The 13,323-nt window shown below is 42.4% G+C and overlaps 1 protein-coding gene across 2 annotated transcripts in view; it reads left to right on the forward strand.

Moving 5' to 3' along the window:
• Positions 1 to 2,544, forward strand: part of C1H1orf87 (chromosome 1 C1orf87 homolog) — an 82,847-nt gene extending 80,303 nt beyond the window's left edge. For both annotated transcript variants that reach the window (XM_005543220.5, XM_005543221.5), the window contains one exon: positions 2,106 to 2,544. In XM_005543220.5, coding sequence (XP_005543277.3) covers positions 2,106 to 2,266 — 161 coding nt within the window. In that variant the 3' untranslated portion in view covers positions 2,267 to 2,544. The remainder of the gene's footprint in view (positions 1 to 2,105) is intronic.
• Positions 2,545 to 13,323: the final 10,779 nt, after the last annotated feature.

The following is a 13,323-nucleotide window of genomic DNA, read 5'->3' on the forward strand; positions in this document are numbered from 1 at the left end:
TCGAAGATGCAATTGACCAACTCAAAGAATGAGGTTTACATAAATGAAAGGACCACTGTTCTAATGAGAGAGATAAACAATAAATAGGCAATGAACAAACCAGAACAGAATAGAAAATGAACATACTGGAATAGAATAGAATAAATTAGGACCCCAACTGTTGTGGCCTACTGTTAAGAATAACCACTAGAGAGTAATTGAGAGGGTGGAACCATGCTCAATAGTACTTGCACATTTAAAAATGAGTCATATTTTGTATCTTAAACTGAGATGATAGGTATCTACCACTGCCCAACTCTAATGGACTAGCAGTGGCTTTCTGCAAAATGACAAGGCACTGCCTCTGGATTCTTTAAGAAAGAATTTCACCATCACTCTTATAGTTTGCTCACACAAAGGAGAGTAAAAGAGGCCAGGCACAGTGGCACATGCCTATAATCCCAGCACTTCAAGAGGCCTAAGGGGGAGGATTGCTTGAGCTCAGGAGTTCGAGACCAGTCTGGGCAACATAGTGAAACTTCATCGCTACAAAAAATTAAAAAAATTAGCTGAGAGTGGTGGCACATACCTGCAATCCCAGCTACTCATGAGGCTTAGGTGGGAGGATCATTTGAGCACAGGAGATCAAGGCTACAGTGAACCATGATCGTGCCTCTGTACTCCAGCCTGGGCAACAGAGTAAGACCCTGACTCAAAAAAAAAAAAAAATGATCCCTACTTGAAGCAATCTCTTTCCCCTCATTCCATAATGTACTGTAGTGGTTAACCTTAGGCAATCAAGAGACTTGCAGTCTGTAGGCTTTAGTTTCTCCCTCTGTGAAATGGGTTATTGTAAGGATTCAATTAGTTAATATTGGTGAAATGCTTGGAGCAGTTCTTGGGACATAATAAATTTTATATTTACATATTGGTTATTATAATTATTATTGTTGTATCCCAGTTAATTTTCTGCATAACTTCTCTCCCCCATGGGTCAGAGATCTTCCAGAGGTAGCAGAATAATTCTCTAAATCCTCTGTATTCCCAAGCACAGTATCTGACACATAGAAACTTGCAATTAGGGGCTTATGAGTGAGTTATTGATCTTCAGTGATGCCATGATCTACACTGCAACTCCTTCCAACAGCCATCAAAATCTACCCAATCTTAACATGGAAAGCTTACTGACATTGGTATTAGCATATATAATGTGTGGGCACCAGAGCACATCCTGCAGTCATACACATTACCACCTCTATTATGCAGATTCAAACTCTGAGCTATGAGAAGTTAGATGCCTTACCTCTGATTGCACAGCAAGCTGGAGGGAGTCACAGGACAGCCAATCTTCTGCATCTTTGTATTCCGCAACTACAGATTCGACCAACTGCATATCAAAAATATTTTTAAAAATAGACATAAAATATAATGACATGACGACAAAAAACATTAAGAATTTTAAAACACAGTATAACAACTATTTACGCTGTATTTGCATTGTATTAGGTGTTACAAGTAATCTAGAGATGGTTTAAAGTACATGGGAGAATGTGGATAGGTTAGATGCAAATACTACTCCATTTTATATCGGGGCTTGAGCATCCATGGGTGTAGGTATCACTGTTGGGGAGGGGAATATCATGGACCCAGTCCCTGCGGATACCAAGGAACATCTATAAATACATTTAGAGAAATGCATTTTAAAATTAAGTTGTTTAATCCCTGCATGCTTAGGAGCGTGTTTGGAGACTTTAACAAGATAAAATGAACTCAAGACAATTAGAAATTACTTCTGCTAGGCACCCCCAGTGTTTCAAATATTGGCCTTGTAAGTTTTAAAGCTACAAAGAAAAGCTTAAATTGCTTTAGAATTTTTCTGTGAATCTTATTGGATCCCATCTTGTTCTCTCTCCCCTGAAATCACCCTCAGATTCTTCCTGAAATCTGTAATGCATACCCACGAGTTCAAATACTTTTTAAGATGCTACTTGATTTTTAAGAAGCTTAAAGTTGCAAAATATTATCATTTAGCCTTTACCTGGAAGTCATTCAAGCTAATATGTAGTTTTCTCTGTTTTCCCTCCGTCCTCTTTAAAAAACCTTCCACCTACCCAATCCAATCACAGGAGTTCTGGAGAAGGAACGAGCCAGACGCCTCATTCACAACTACAATCTCATTTACAACCTGTCCCTGAGCCCTCGGAAAATCGACCAGGCCTTGCGCAGATTCCATTTGGGAGAAAATATGCTCTTGGAGCCAGCACTGCGGTACTTAAAGGAGCTATGATAACAAGCCCATATTGTGAGAACAGATGTTTCCCTTATCTCCCTTTTTACCCAGACACGTGTTTCTCCCCAGCCTGAGTATAGTGGCGGAGACATTGTCAGAGTGCAGGCTGATGCAGCTATTGTAGATGCTTTTGATTTGGACTTGGTTTCTGGCTATGATGCTCGCTCATAAGCAGCTCAAAGTGATCAGAGGAAACCTAGTTTTATCTTTTGATGTGGCAAGAACCCAGCTACTTAGAACCTCCTTCTGTTTTAATAAAGCTTATTATTAATATTACATGTTTGATTTTTTCCTACACTGCTAATCAAACTGTTGTTTCAAACCCCACAATTCCACATCACATAGTAAAAACCACATTACATGTTGCCACTTGCCCACAGTGCCTGGAACCTAGTAGACCTATAAACATCGTTTTTGGATAGGTAAATCATCCCTTCTCCTGATCATTATTCTGGGAAGGATTTCCACATTGGAAGAAAAATGAAAGTATTACCAATGCTCTATCTTAATCTTAAGCAGTAGAAGAACCATTTCAAGTGAGGTTTTCTGAACAACTCCAATATTTTCGGCAGTACAAAACTAAACAATGTTACACTGTCTCCAGGGGTATTTTCCAAAAGTCCCAGATAGAAGTTTTGAGGAAGGACTTCTTGGGAAAAAGGGTTTTGGGAATAGGTAACATCCTCTGCTCTGCCTGGACAGGAAAACCAGGTGGAACTTTCCATCAGTTCCCATAGTTCTTCTGTTCTTAACATCCCCCCGACTTTGCACCTCTCACATAGCACACAGTTACACACATATCACACCCCACTGGTAGCATGAGCTCGTTGAAGAGACACTGGCCTGGAGCTTCAGAGATAATGTGCTCCCAACACCATCACTAATACTGGGTGATCAGGGTACTGAGTTTCCAATCTGTGTGCCAGACAAAATGAACAAGTTAGGTCAAGGGGAAAATCAAACAGAAAGGCCTCTGAGCATCCCTTTCTGTGCATTTTATCAAATAAGGTGCTTCATGTACTCTTATAGACAAGACCTCAAGAACAAAACTATTTGGATCCACTAAAATAAATGCTCTCTAAGGTCTCCTAGTCTGACCTGCTTTGGTTTTTATAATCCTTGTGTTGTCCAGAAAAATGACTCTTGAAGCCGACGGGCTACCCTTTCTAGAACCCCTTGGACTTTCTAGCTGCCTTTTAGGTCAAAAGAGTAAGCAAATAGACACTGCTTTCTCATTCTACCAAAATGCCAAGTAAGGATAATTAGAATAGTAGGTCAAAAAATTTAATATGCCTTGAGCAACGACTGTGTTTGAGGAACCTGACATATTTTGTTTGATCTATCTCTGACAATTAAATAAGACAGGTTTCACCTCTCTGTTTCACAAATGAGGAAACAGGCTCAGAGATGTGAGGACAAGAAGGCTGTTAGGTTGTGTCAGTTAACATCTGCCAGAAGGTTCGTGCTTCCTGTGAAGGACTGGTCAAATGATACTGAGAAGGTCTCACTTTACCCTTCATCTCTGGGAGTAAGTGGGTTGGAGAGGCAGTTCGGGTAAAAGAAGTTCCTAAACCTGAAGTTGGGGTTATTAGACAAAATCATAAGGTCCTGAACAGCAATGATTTTCCCTTGCCCCATTCTTAATATCCAATATCTAGTATAGTTTTTGATAAGTAGCTCAGCATCACCAAGCTACACAAATGCAGGGGGCTGCATTTACATAGAATGCAGCATGAAAGGTGACACCAGAGCTGTGTGACCACAGGTTAAGCGTGAACACAGGTTAAGCGTAACCTGTACTATAGTCTTGGCTGAATGAATACTTCTATAAGTGGGTTAACCTTTACCAGATCTAGATCCACAGTCACCCTACCACCCCACCCCCCTGTATTTCCACAGAGAGTAGAAAAAGAATAAATAAGCGCCAAAATCTGGCTCTTGCACTTAGTGGGTGGTAGCCTTGACAAGTTGCTTAATCCCCCTGGAGTTCAGTTCCTTCATCTATAAAACAGAAGCAATTGCATCTGTTTGTAGGATTGTTATAAACATTGAAAGCAATGCCATTTGGACAGTTCTTTGCATGTAATAAAGATATACCTTTTTATGTCCCTTCCCTTAGCTGCTGAACATTCAGGAACCTTCCAAAGAACTTTGAACAATGGTCTATGTGAAATGGCATAGGGAGGTCAGGCCACTACTACAGCAAGAACAAATTTTGAGATGTGTCTGCCTTCTAGAGTCAAGTATCAATTGCTTTTGCATCATGTCCTACCTGGAATTCTCCACTGCTTTACCCCAAGAGATGTGTGTGTGTGTGTGTGTGTGTGTGTGTGTGTGTGTGTGTGTGTGTGTATGTGTGTGTGTGTCTGTCTGTCTTAAAGAAAAAATTATTCTGACTCTTGTTAAAATCATAAGGCAGGTTTTACTCAAAACTATCACAATAGTTATAGGAACCACCGCAATGGAGTTTTGCAGTAGGGGAGAGATATTGGGCTCAACTCTAAATTCAACAACAAAAAGTGGGAATTGATAGACAAGGAGCATTAGGGAGGGATGTTGGTGGATGGAAAATTACTAAGTGCTAGGAAGTCATTATGGTTCACAATATCATTATGATCTCTATGGTGGAATTTCATAGTTTACTTATAGAAAGTCTATTACTTTTCTCCCTTTTTTCTCAGAGCTGTGTCATTGTGAACTTCTAATAAACACTGTGTTGGGAAAGTCTGGTATCCGTCACCAGTGTCCTCCAAAAAAAAACCTTCCTAAATGGGTGTCTGTGGATAGTGGACTGGTTAACCTTCAGTGTGCTCTGGAGATGCTTGGTGTCAATTAGGTATGTCCCAACTCCGCCAGAAACCTCAGGCTTTAAGGATGGAAAGGGCACAGGATGACAGAAGCAGGTTCTCACCAGCTGCGCAGACTCTTTCCCAGCTGTGTGGCCCTGAACAAGTCACTACTTACCTGAGAGCATCATTCATATTAAATGAGATAATACATGCAAATTGCCCAGCACTATGCCTGGCACACAGACATGCTCCATAAGGGGAAACTAGCTTATTTTAGTCTTATATGGGATTTCATTTTACCCCATCCAATGGGCCAAATGGTTGAATGTCTTTTCCAGGTATAGACATCTTCCAAGCCTACAGATGGTTCACCGACTGCGTGGTCCTGGAGGGCACAGAATATGTGTTCCACATCCCTGTCTCTCATTCTCTGTCCTGTACTTACTCCTCAAAGTGAACCAACGAGGTTGGCATTACCACGCCCATTGTACAGGGGAGTAACACAGGCTCAGGGCAGTGTATGTACTTGCTTAAGGACTTATAGCTGTGAGTGACTGAGCCAGGATTAGAACCCAGTCTTGCATAACTCCAAGTTCCTCAGTGCTGTTGGCCACAGTTAGAGCAAATAACCCATACAATTCTCTTTAGCATGTGTGGTGTGTCGCTCCCAGCAAGTCTGGAGGTGACTGCAAGCCAGGAACAAGATCTTCCTGTCTTTGTGACCAGCGCAGAACTCAGACGCACTGCCGAGTGGGCACCTGGCAATCATCTGCTAAGGGGAGCCCCCACAGGTACATTTTGAAAACCCAACAGCTTTTCGCCCTCTTCTCATCCTCCAGCTTCATCATTGCCTTCTGGGAACTGGAACAAAGGTGGTTTTCAGGACTCTGGCATGGTATGTTCACACCACCAGAAGCACAACTGTAGAGATGGTGCAGTCCAAAGAGTTTGCTAAGTGCTTGCTGACTCTTCTGAGGAATTTCCCAAGATCATTAAGAGAAACAATAACAGGGGGTTTGATATTCTAATTGGGATCAGAAATTGGACAGCTTTGGAGCTGGCCAGAGAACTGTGAAGCTCTGAAAACAAATGCTCTCCTTTCTTCTCTCCCTCTCTTCACTCCCCTCTCTTCTAAGAGCCTTTCAGCTACAGTTCCAATGCTCCTTAGCAACAAAGGCGGGGTTCCCAGAGTCGGGTGTGCCTTAGGAATGCCAACCATTTCCCTCATTAGCATTCAGGGGCCCTCATCTGCCTGCACAGTTGGCCACGGGACTGTGCAAAAGGCAAAGTGGCTTGCGGGAGGCCCAACATCAAGCGTGGTTTGTTGGGAAATGGGAAACCTCCACAAAGAGTTTTCAAACAAAAGGCATCAATATTATTTGTGGAGCCATCAGACTGCCTGGGGCACAATATGGCTCTGGCTGGGCCACATGCTCTCTCTCCAGGTTCTGTGTGAAGGCTTAGTGGGGCTTCCCAGACACCTCTTGGCCAAGAACACTAGCACATTGGAACATCTCCCACATCTTCCCTTCTCTCCTGTCCTGTCTTTCTCCAGACTCAGTTTATCCAAGATGGACAATGGGTGGATTCCATGGGTGGATTCCAACTGGCAGTGGGAGTGCCCGGAGAAGGAAGTTGACAAAGGGTAAATGGTCAGATGGTAGGACAATCGCAAACAGATGGTGCTGCTGGGAACGGATTCCAGGCAAATTCACAGGCAGATTGAGCTCTGACAAAGGCTGATTGAGACTTAGCTGGTGAAGAGAAATTGGCACTTTGAACCAAGCTCTTGCTCAAAACACACACCCCACTCTCCCACACTATCTTCAACAGCTACACAAGGGCGACACCTAGCCTGGTTCTGACTCACCCAGATTCCAAAATACTGATCAATAGACCAATCTCTGGAAGATTACAATCAGCAAAGCTATTTCTCAATATTCTCATAGAATCAACCCTAAGCAAGGTTTCCTTCAGCCTGCCTATGCTTGGACACCTTCAGGGACATGGATCTCACTACTTGTCATCTTTTGCTCTCCAGACAGCTCCAACTTGTTCTTCTAAAACAAGTTCCTCTTCTAGTCCCTTTTCTCTCTCCCTCGTGGCCAAAGAGAATGCAAAATGTGATCAATAATTGCAACAACAACTAACTCTGTGCCTGGCCCTTCTAGGCATCAGGGATAATTAAAAAGAAAGAAAGAAGGAAAGAAAACCTTATTTCTGTCCTCCAGAACTGACTTAATTTGGGAGGGATTTGGTGGGGGTGGTTTTTGGGGGAACAGATGTGTAGGCAAGTGTATTAGTTTGATAGGACTGCCATAACCAAGTACTGCAAACTGGGCAGCTTAAACAACAAAACTGTATTACCTCACAGTTCTGGTGGCTGCAAGCCCAAAATCAAAGTATCGGTAGGGTTGATTCTTTCTGAGGACCACAAGGGAGAATCTGTTTCATGCCCCTTCCTTGGCTTAATGTTTTCAGTATTCCTTGACTTGTTGAGGCATGACCTTGACCTCTGCCTTCACCTTCACATTACATTCTCCTTCAGTATGTGTCTCTCTCTATGTCCAGATTTCCCCTTTTCGATATCACACCAGTCATATGGAATTAGGGCCCACCAGAAAGATGAAGGACCTCATTTTAACTTGATCACCTCTGAAAAGGCTAGCTCCAAATAAGATCGTGTTCTGAGGCACTGGAGGTTGGGACTCCAACGGAACTTTCATGCAGGGATGCAATTCCACCTATGATAGCAAGTAGGTAAATAACTGTATTTGTGTGATGAGCACTTTCTTAAACTTACTCTGGGAGTAATGAGTGAGCAACAGAAGTAATAAACATCTCCACTTGAGTGAATCAATGGGAGCTTATTGAGGGACAAGACACTTGTGCTCAGCCTGGAATGTTGAGCTGGATTTTGCCAGGTGAGTGAAGGGAGATGACCTTTCCAGGAAAGGGAAGAGTATATGCAAGCCACATATTATCCCTTTTCCACCTGATGCTATTTTGTGATTTGCTGTCCCCTCCTCCCACAACACACACAAGCTCCCTAGGTTGTATACACTATGCTCCCCCTCCCTCGATAAGCCAGGATTGGGATCCTTTCCTCATCCTGGGTGCACTCCTCCAGAGAGTATTGAACACAGGACTCCAGAAGTGCTAAGGGCAGCCCCAGGTTAGTAGGACTTGACTTCTGACATTCACGTGATTGAAATATAAATCCTCTATTTCATGATGAGTGACTGCCAACAACTGAAGTGGTGACTATTGCCTGAAGTTGGTGGGCATTTCCATAAGATCTTCCAGTACCCTAACCCCACAAGGTAAAAATTCTGAGTCCCTTGTATGGTCTATTGTATTAGTTTGCAAAATAACTCTTGTTCAAAGTTTGTTTCCTCCACTTAGGGAATGATACTTTCCAACTTCATTGATGTCAATCAGGCTTGGCCCATGACTTAAGACTTGCCACCCAGTGAGAGAATTAACTCCACCCTGTTGAGCCTGATCACTTCCTTTTATCAGTGAAGTTGGGTAGAAGTAGCATGTCACTCCTAATAGTAGTTTTAAAGGATATTGTGTGGTTCTCCCATGTTCTCTTTTTCTTCACCAATAAGCCTGTGATAGCAGCCTAGGACCCGAAGTAAAGACAACATGGAGCACAGTGGAAGTCAACATCATAGACCTCAACACAAACCTATACATAAACAAAAACAAGTCTTTGAACATAAACAAAAAATAAGCCACTAAGAATCTGAGATTGTTGCCATGGCAGAAGCTTACTGATACACCCTGGCAAGTAGGAGGAAAAGGAACATAATTCCCAATGAGAGTCTTTTAAATGCTGCAGCTTGAAATGCCCATTTGGAATCTTCTGGCTTTCCCTCTCCAACTCATTCATGGAGTCTTTGTTTCTTCAGCAAAATTGGCAGATAGCTAGCTGTCCACCAAAATGTGTGCTCCTTCTTTCACAATGGGTGGCTGAAGGTGGAAAGTAACTGTCGAGCAGGGGCTTCATTTCTAGCCCATCTTGCAAACAGACGTGGCTTCTTGGCTGGGTCTCACCAGTGGAATGTGAACTGGAGTAATACATGTTCCTTCTGTGCTAGATATTTTAAGAAGCAGCAGGACCTTCTCCACTCTTTGTCTTTCCACCATTCTCTTAATGACAAAAACAATTCTGCTTTATTTACTTTCAGATACCTATAGCTGTCTCTCAGAGTGTGTTCCCTAGAATATTAAAACCAGGTGATGCTTTTCCAGACAAGTGTTCAATGTTCAAGTTTGGGAAACACCATAGCCTATATCCCTTCCTCCTTGGTAAGTCTCAGTGCCCAAGGACTAACACAATGAAAACAAAACCACACAAAAAGTCATCTTATTCTTGTTTAATCCAAATTGATTTAACCAAAGTCATTTTTATTTTCAAATATAACATTTTGGCAGTTCTCAGAACTAATGCTCTATGCAAGACACTATAGAAAATACTTTCCTAGGTAAAGTTTCAACACCTTAAGTCTTTTAAGTCACCTACCACACTTACTGATTCAGCAAGCACATTTAAAGCATTCACTATGTCCCAGGCCCTGTGCTCCCAGAGTGTCAGGGCCTCAAATAGGGCCTAGCCTATAAGGAATATCAAATAAATATTGTCAAATAAACTGTATACTAATTGCATAGCTGCCATCACCCACCAAATAAGATCAACTGCAGCTTGGCTAACATCTTGCTAGAAACAAGCAGCTCATTGCATCCTTTGTCTCACCACTGCCCATCCCTCCTGCCTCATCTGCCACTGTTTTCTCATCTTTATTTCAGCCACATGGACAACTTTTTGCTTCCCGAAGAGATTATGCATGTTCCTGACTTTTTGCCTTTGCACATGCAATTTTCTCTTCTTGCAATACCTTTTCTCTTACTTTTAACTGTTAAATTCCTTTTCCTTCTGCAAGAACTAGATCAAAGGTTCCCTGTTGTATAAAACTTTCCATATCTCAAACCCTGACCTACACCTTCCTCTTTGAACTTCATATGTGTGAACGTCTGAAAAAAACAGCCCATCCCAATTAAGTCATATCATGTATTCCCACCAGGGCTGACCTTATTTAACAACACTTTCTACTCCTTACTCAGCCATGGCACCACATGCCCTTAAATTCAGCATGTGGGAGAGAGATTAAAGGAAAAGAAAAGCAGGTAGGAAAGGTATTCCACTCTTTAGGGGCCAGGAGTGGAGGTAGGAATGGAAGAAATTATAGAGAGATTGATTTTGAATTAATCTGAAAAAACATACTAACAATCAGAACTGATGAACAATGAAGTAGGCTACTCTATAAGGTTGGTGGCTTCCTGAGAAGGACTCAGGATGGATGAAAATCCATTCATAATGGGAAATACTGGTCCCTTTCAAGTTGGGTTGTGAAGGATCTGAGAATTTGCCAGGTCTTGGCCTCATGAATCCAATGGCAGAAGGGGAAGGAGAAGGTTCCACTATACCTAGGCTAAATTCATGGTCTCTGCTCTTTTATATCCATAATCACTCTAGTAACCACATCAACATCTTCTCCAGCTGACTTGCGGTCCAGAAGGCCCTGTCTAACTAAAGCCCTGCTATTTTTCTGCCATAGATCAAACAAAGTACAGTGCACAGTGGGAATCTCCAGAGCCTGAGATCCAGCTTACACTCTGACTTTTCAAGGAGCATCTAACCCAAATGCTCCTTGAAAAGTCAGAGTGTAAGTTGGATCTCGGGCTCTTTAAACTCCCACTCATTATTCTTCCTACCTCCTGGAGGGATGAATTTCTGACTAGGTCAACTGTGATGACCTATGCATTATCTAGAGCATGTTTCCAAGCATGCCCTCTATCCTCAGAACAACACACAAGAGCAGCCAGGGGTGGCAAGGAAAAAAAGAAGAATGGTGACCATCTGCAAATGAGGATGCTGATACTCAGAGAAGTTCTGTGACTTTGCTAAAGTTACAGGAGGAACTGGAGACAGAAGTGAAGACCTGCCTTCCTTCTGCACAGCTCTTGGTGCCCATTATTTGCTAGACCTGCCAGTCCTACTGCATCCTGTCTTATTATCCAGCTTCCAGCAGCAGGTTTGCCCTGTTCCAAGAGCCAGGTTGGCAGGGTGCAAGAAACTTTGTTCCCACTCAGTGCAGTTTGGGATTTGTTTCCTGCTGCCTTGTGCCAAGGTTCACTGAACCTAAGGCAAGGAGAAGGGAACTCTGAATATTGAACACACACTGTGGGCCATGTTCTGTGGTCTAATCTAATACTCGTGACAGCCCTGAGAGGTGGGAATTCTTTCTACTTTATGAATGAAGAGGTGAGGCTTGGCAAAAGAGTGGTATAGCCATGGCTTAATCACAGATCTTCCCAGCCTCAAGGCCTGTGATGACCCCCCACCCTGGGCTACCTGGAGGAACATGTAATGGCCTGGGTGTAGCTTCCTTCTGGAGCTTCTAGTTACCGTGGGCCTAGTTACCGTGGGAAAAGAGGAGCTCAGCCCTGCCTATTTCTGTCTTTTTCATTCAACAAGCATTTACTGAGCACCTACTATGTGTTAGGCCTCAGTGAATAGTTTGAGTGGATTTCCAACGATATGTCTAGACTTCCTTGGTAATGTTCCTATCCAAACACCACTAGACTTCCTTCTAATACTGATGTTTACCTGGAATTGTTCAGACAGGCACATGGCTCAGCACAGTAAAAGAAAGGCTTCCTGGAGTATTTAGGACTAAGCAGAGTCCTGGGAAAGGAAAAGTAATTGGCCAGGGTGGGGATGGGGTGGGGTATTTGGGTGGCAGGGGTGAATTTTCTAGGTAGAATAAGCAAGATAAGAGTGCCTCTGAGACATGAATTTGCTCTCTGTTCTGAGAATTGTAAACTATGGTTACCTACACACATGAGATGCCAGGTGAAAGTGAAGGAAGCAAAACCAGAGAAAATAGGAGCAGATCTTAAAGACCCCTGATGCTCTTCTAAGACTCCAAACAGGGGGCAAAGGAGTGTGATGTGGTCAGATGAATGTTTTGATTACTTGGGGGCCATTTGAGGAGATAGGTCAGAGACTCAAAAATGAAAGCACGAAAACCTATTACATACTACTTGTGTGACTTGGTTAAAACATGTCATCATATCGAATTTCAGTCTCTTCATCTGTTAAGTAGGCCCTTGTAGGAGCTCCTTTGCAGGAGCATTATAAGGGTTGGATACAACATATAGAAAGCCTTACACACAATGTCTAACACTGAGCAGGTCTCATAATGGTAGCTGTGTAATTTATAAGGTTCACGTTCTGTAATAATCTGATCATAAAGACAGAGCAACTTGCAGTGAGATTGGCCTTTCTTAGGAAGGGCATGTGGGATAATGCCATCAGGAGAACAGCTTCAAGGGAGTCATTAACACACACGAGTAAATAATTTATGTGTTTGGACCATTTTTTAAAAGCCCCATTATTATTCCTACTCCCTGCCTCACAGTGACGCTGGTAGTCGCAATGCATTAGTTAATTTCATGGCCCTGTTGTGAATCTTACAATATTTCATCGCCCTAATTCAAAATATTCATTCCAAGTGGTTCCAACTTCACAAATAAATAATTCCTGTTGGAAAATGGAGTTTTTCCATCTGCCCAGCCCATTTTCCATCTGTTCCTACAAGCTCATGGCAGGACAGAGCTGGGTCATGAGGCCCCGTTGATTGGTCCTGATTTAAGAAGAAATGGCTTTCTCCCAGATGGATTGCGCGTTAGTGATAAAGATTAGTTTCTGCTGTTATCAGTTACTATGCTATGAGACAGTTTTAAGGATCTGGAAAAGAATAGAAAAGTACATGACAGATAGAAGAAAGAAGAGAAGTGTTGTGTTGACTTAGCTCCCACAATGAGCTTGACATTCTTCTAGGCACCATATACACCACGCATACATCATTTCATAACTGCAACAGCACAACAGGTATATGTGATTATGTCTATCTGACACATGAAAGAAGTAAGGATTAGAGGAACCTAAAGACCTACCTAAGGTCTCATAATTTGCAAATAAGGGAGCTAGGGCTGATGGCAAAACCCAGGCTCAGTCCACAACACAAGAGATTCAAAAGAGCATTGTGCTTTGAGAATGGAAAGTATATCGGCCAAAAATTGTGATTCTGTTTTTTTCAATAACCATGTAATATAATAGACGATCCCACGAAATAAGAGCAATTTATTTTCAGATCTTTATCATGATGTAGAGCTAGACAAAGGAAGAGAGTC

Source organism: Macaca fascicularis, chromosome 1, assembly GCF_037993035.2.
Source record: "Macaca fascicularis isolate 582-1 chromosome 1, T2T-MFA8v1.1".
Classification (NCBI taxonomy): Eukaryota; Metazoa; Chordata; class Mammalia; order Primates; family Cercopithecidae; genus Macaca; species Macaca fascicularis.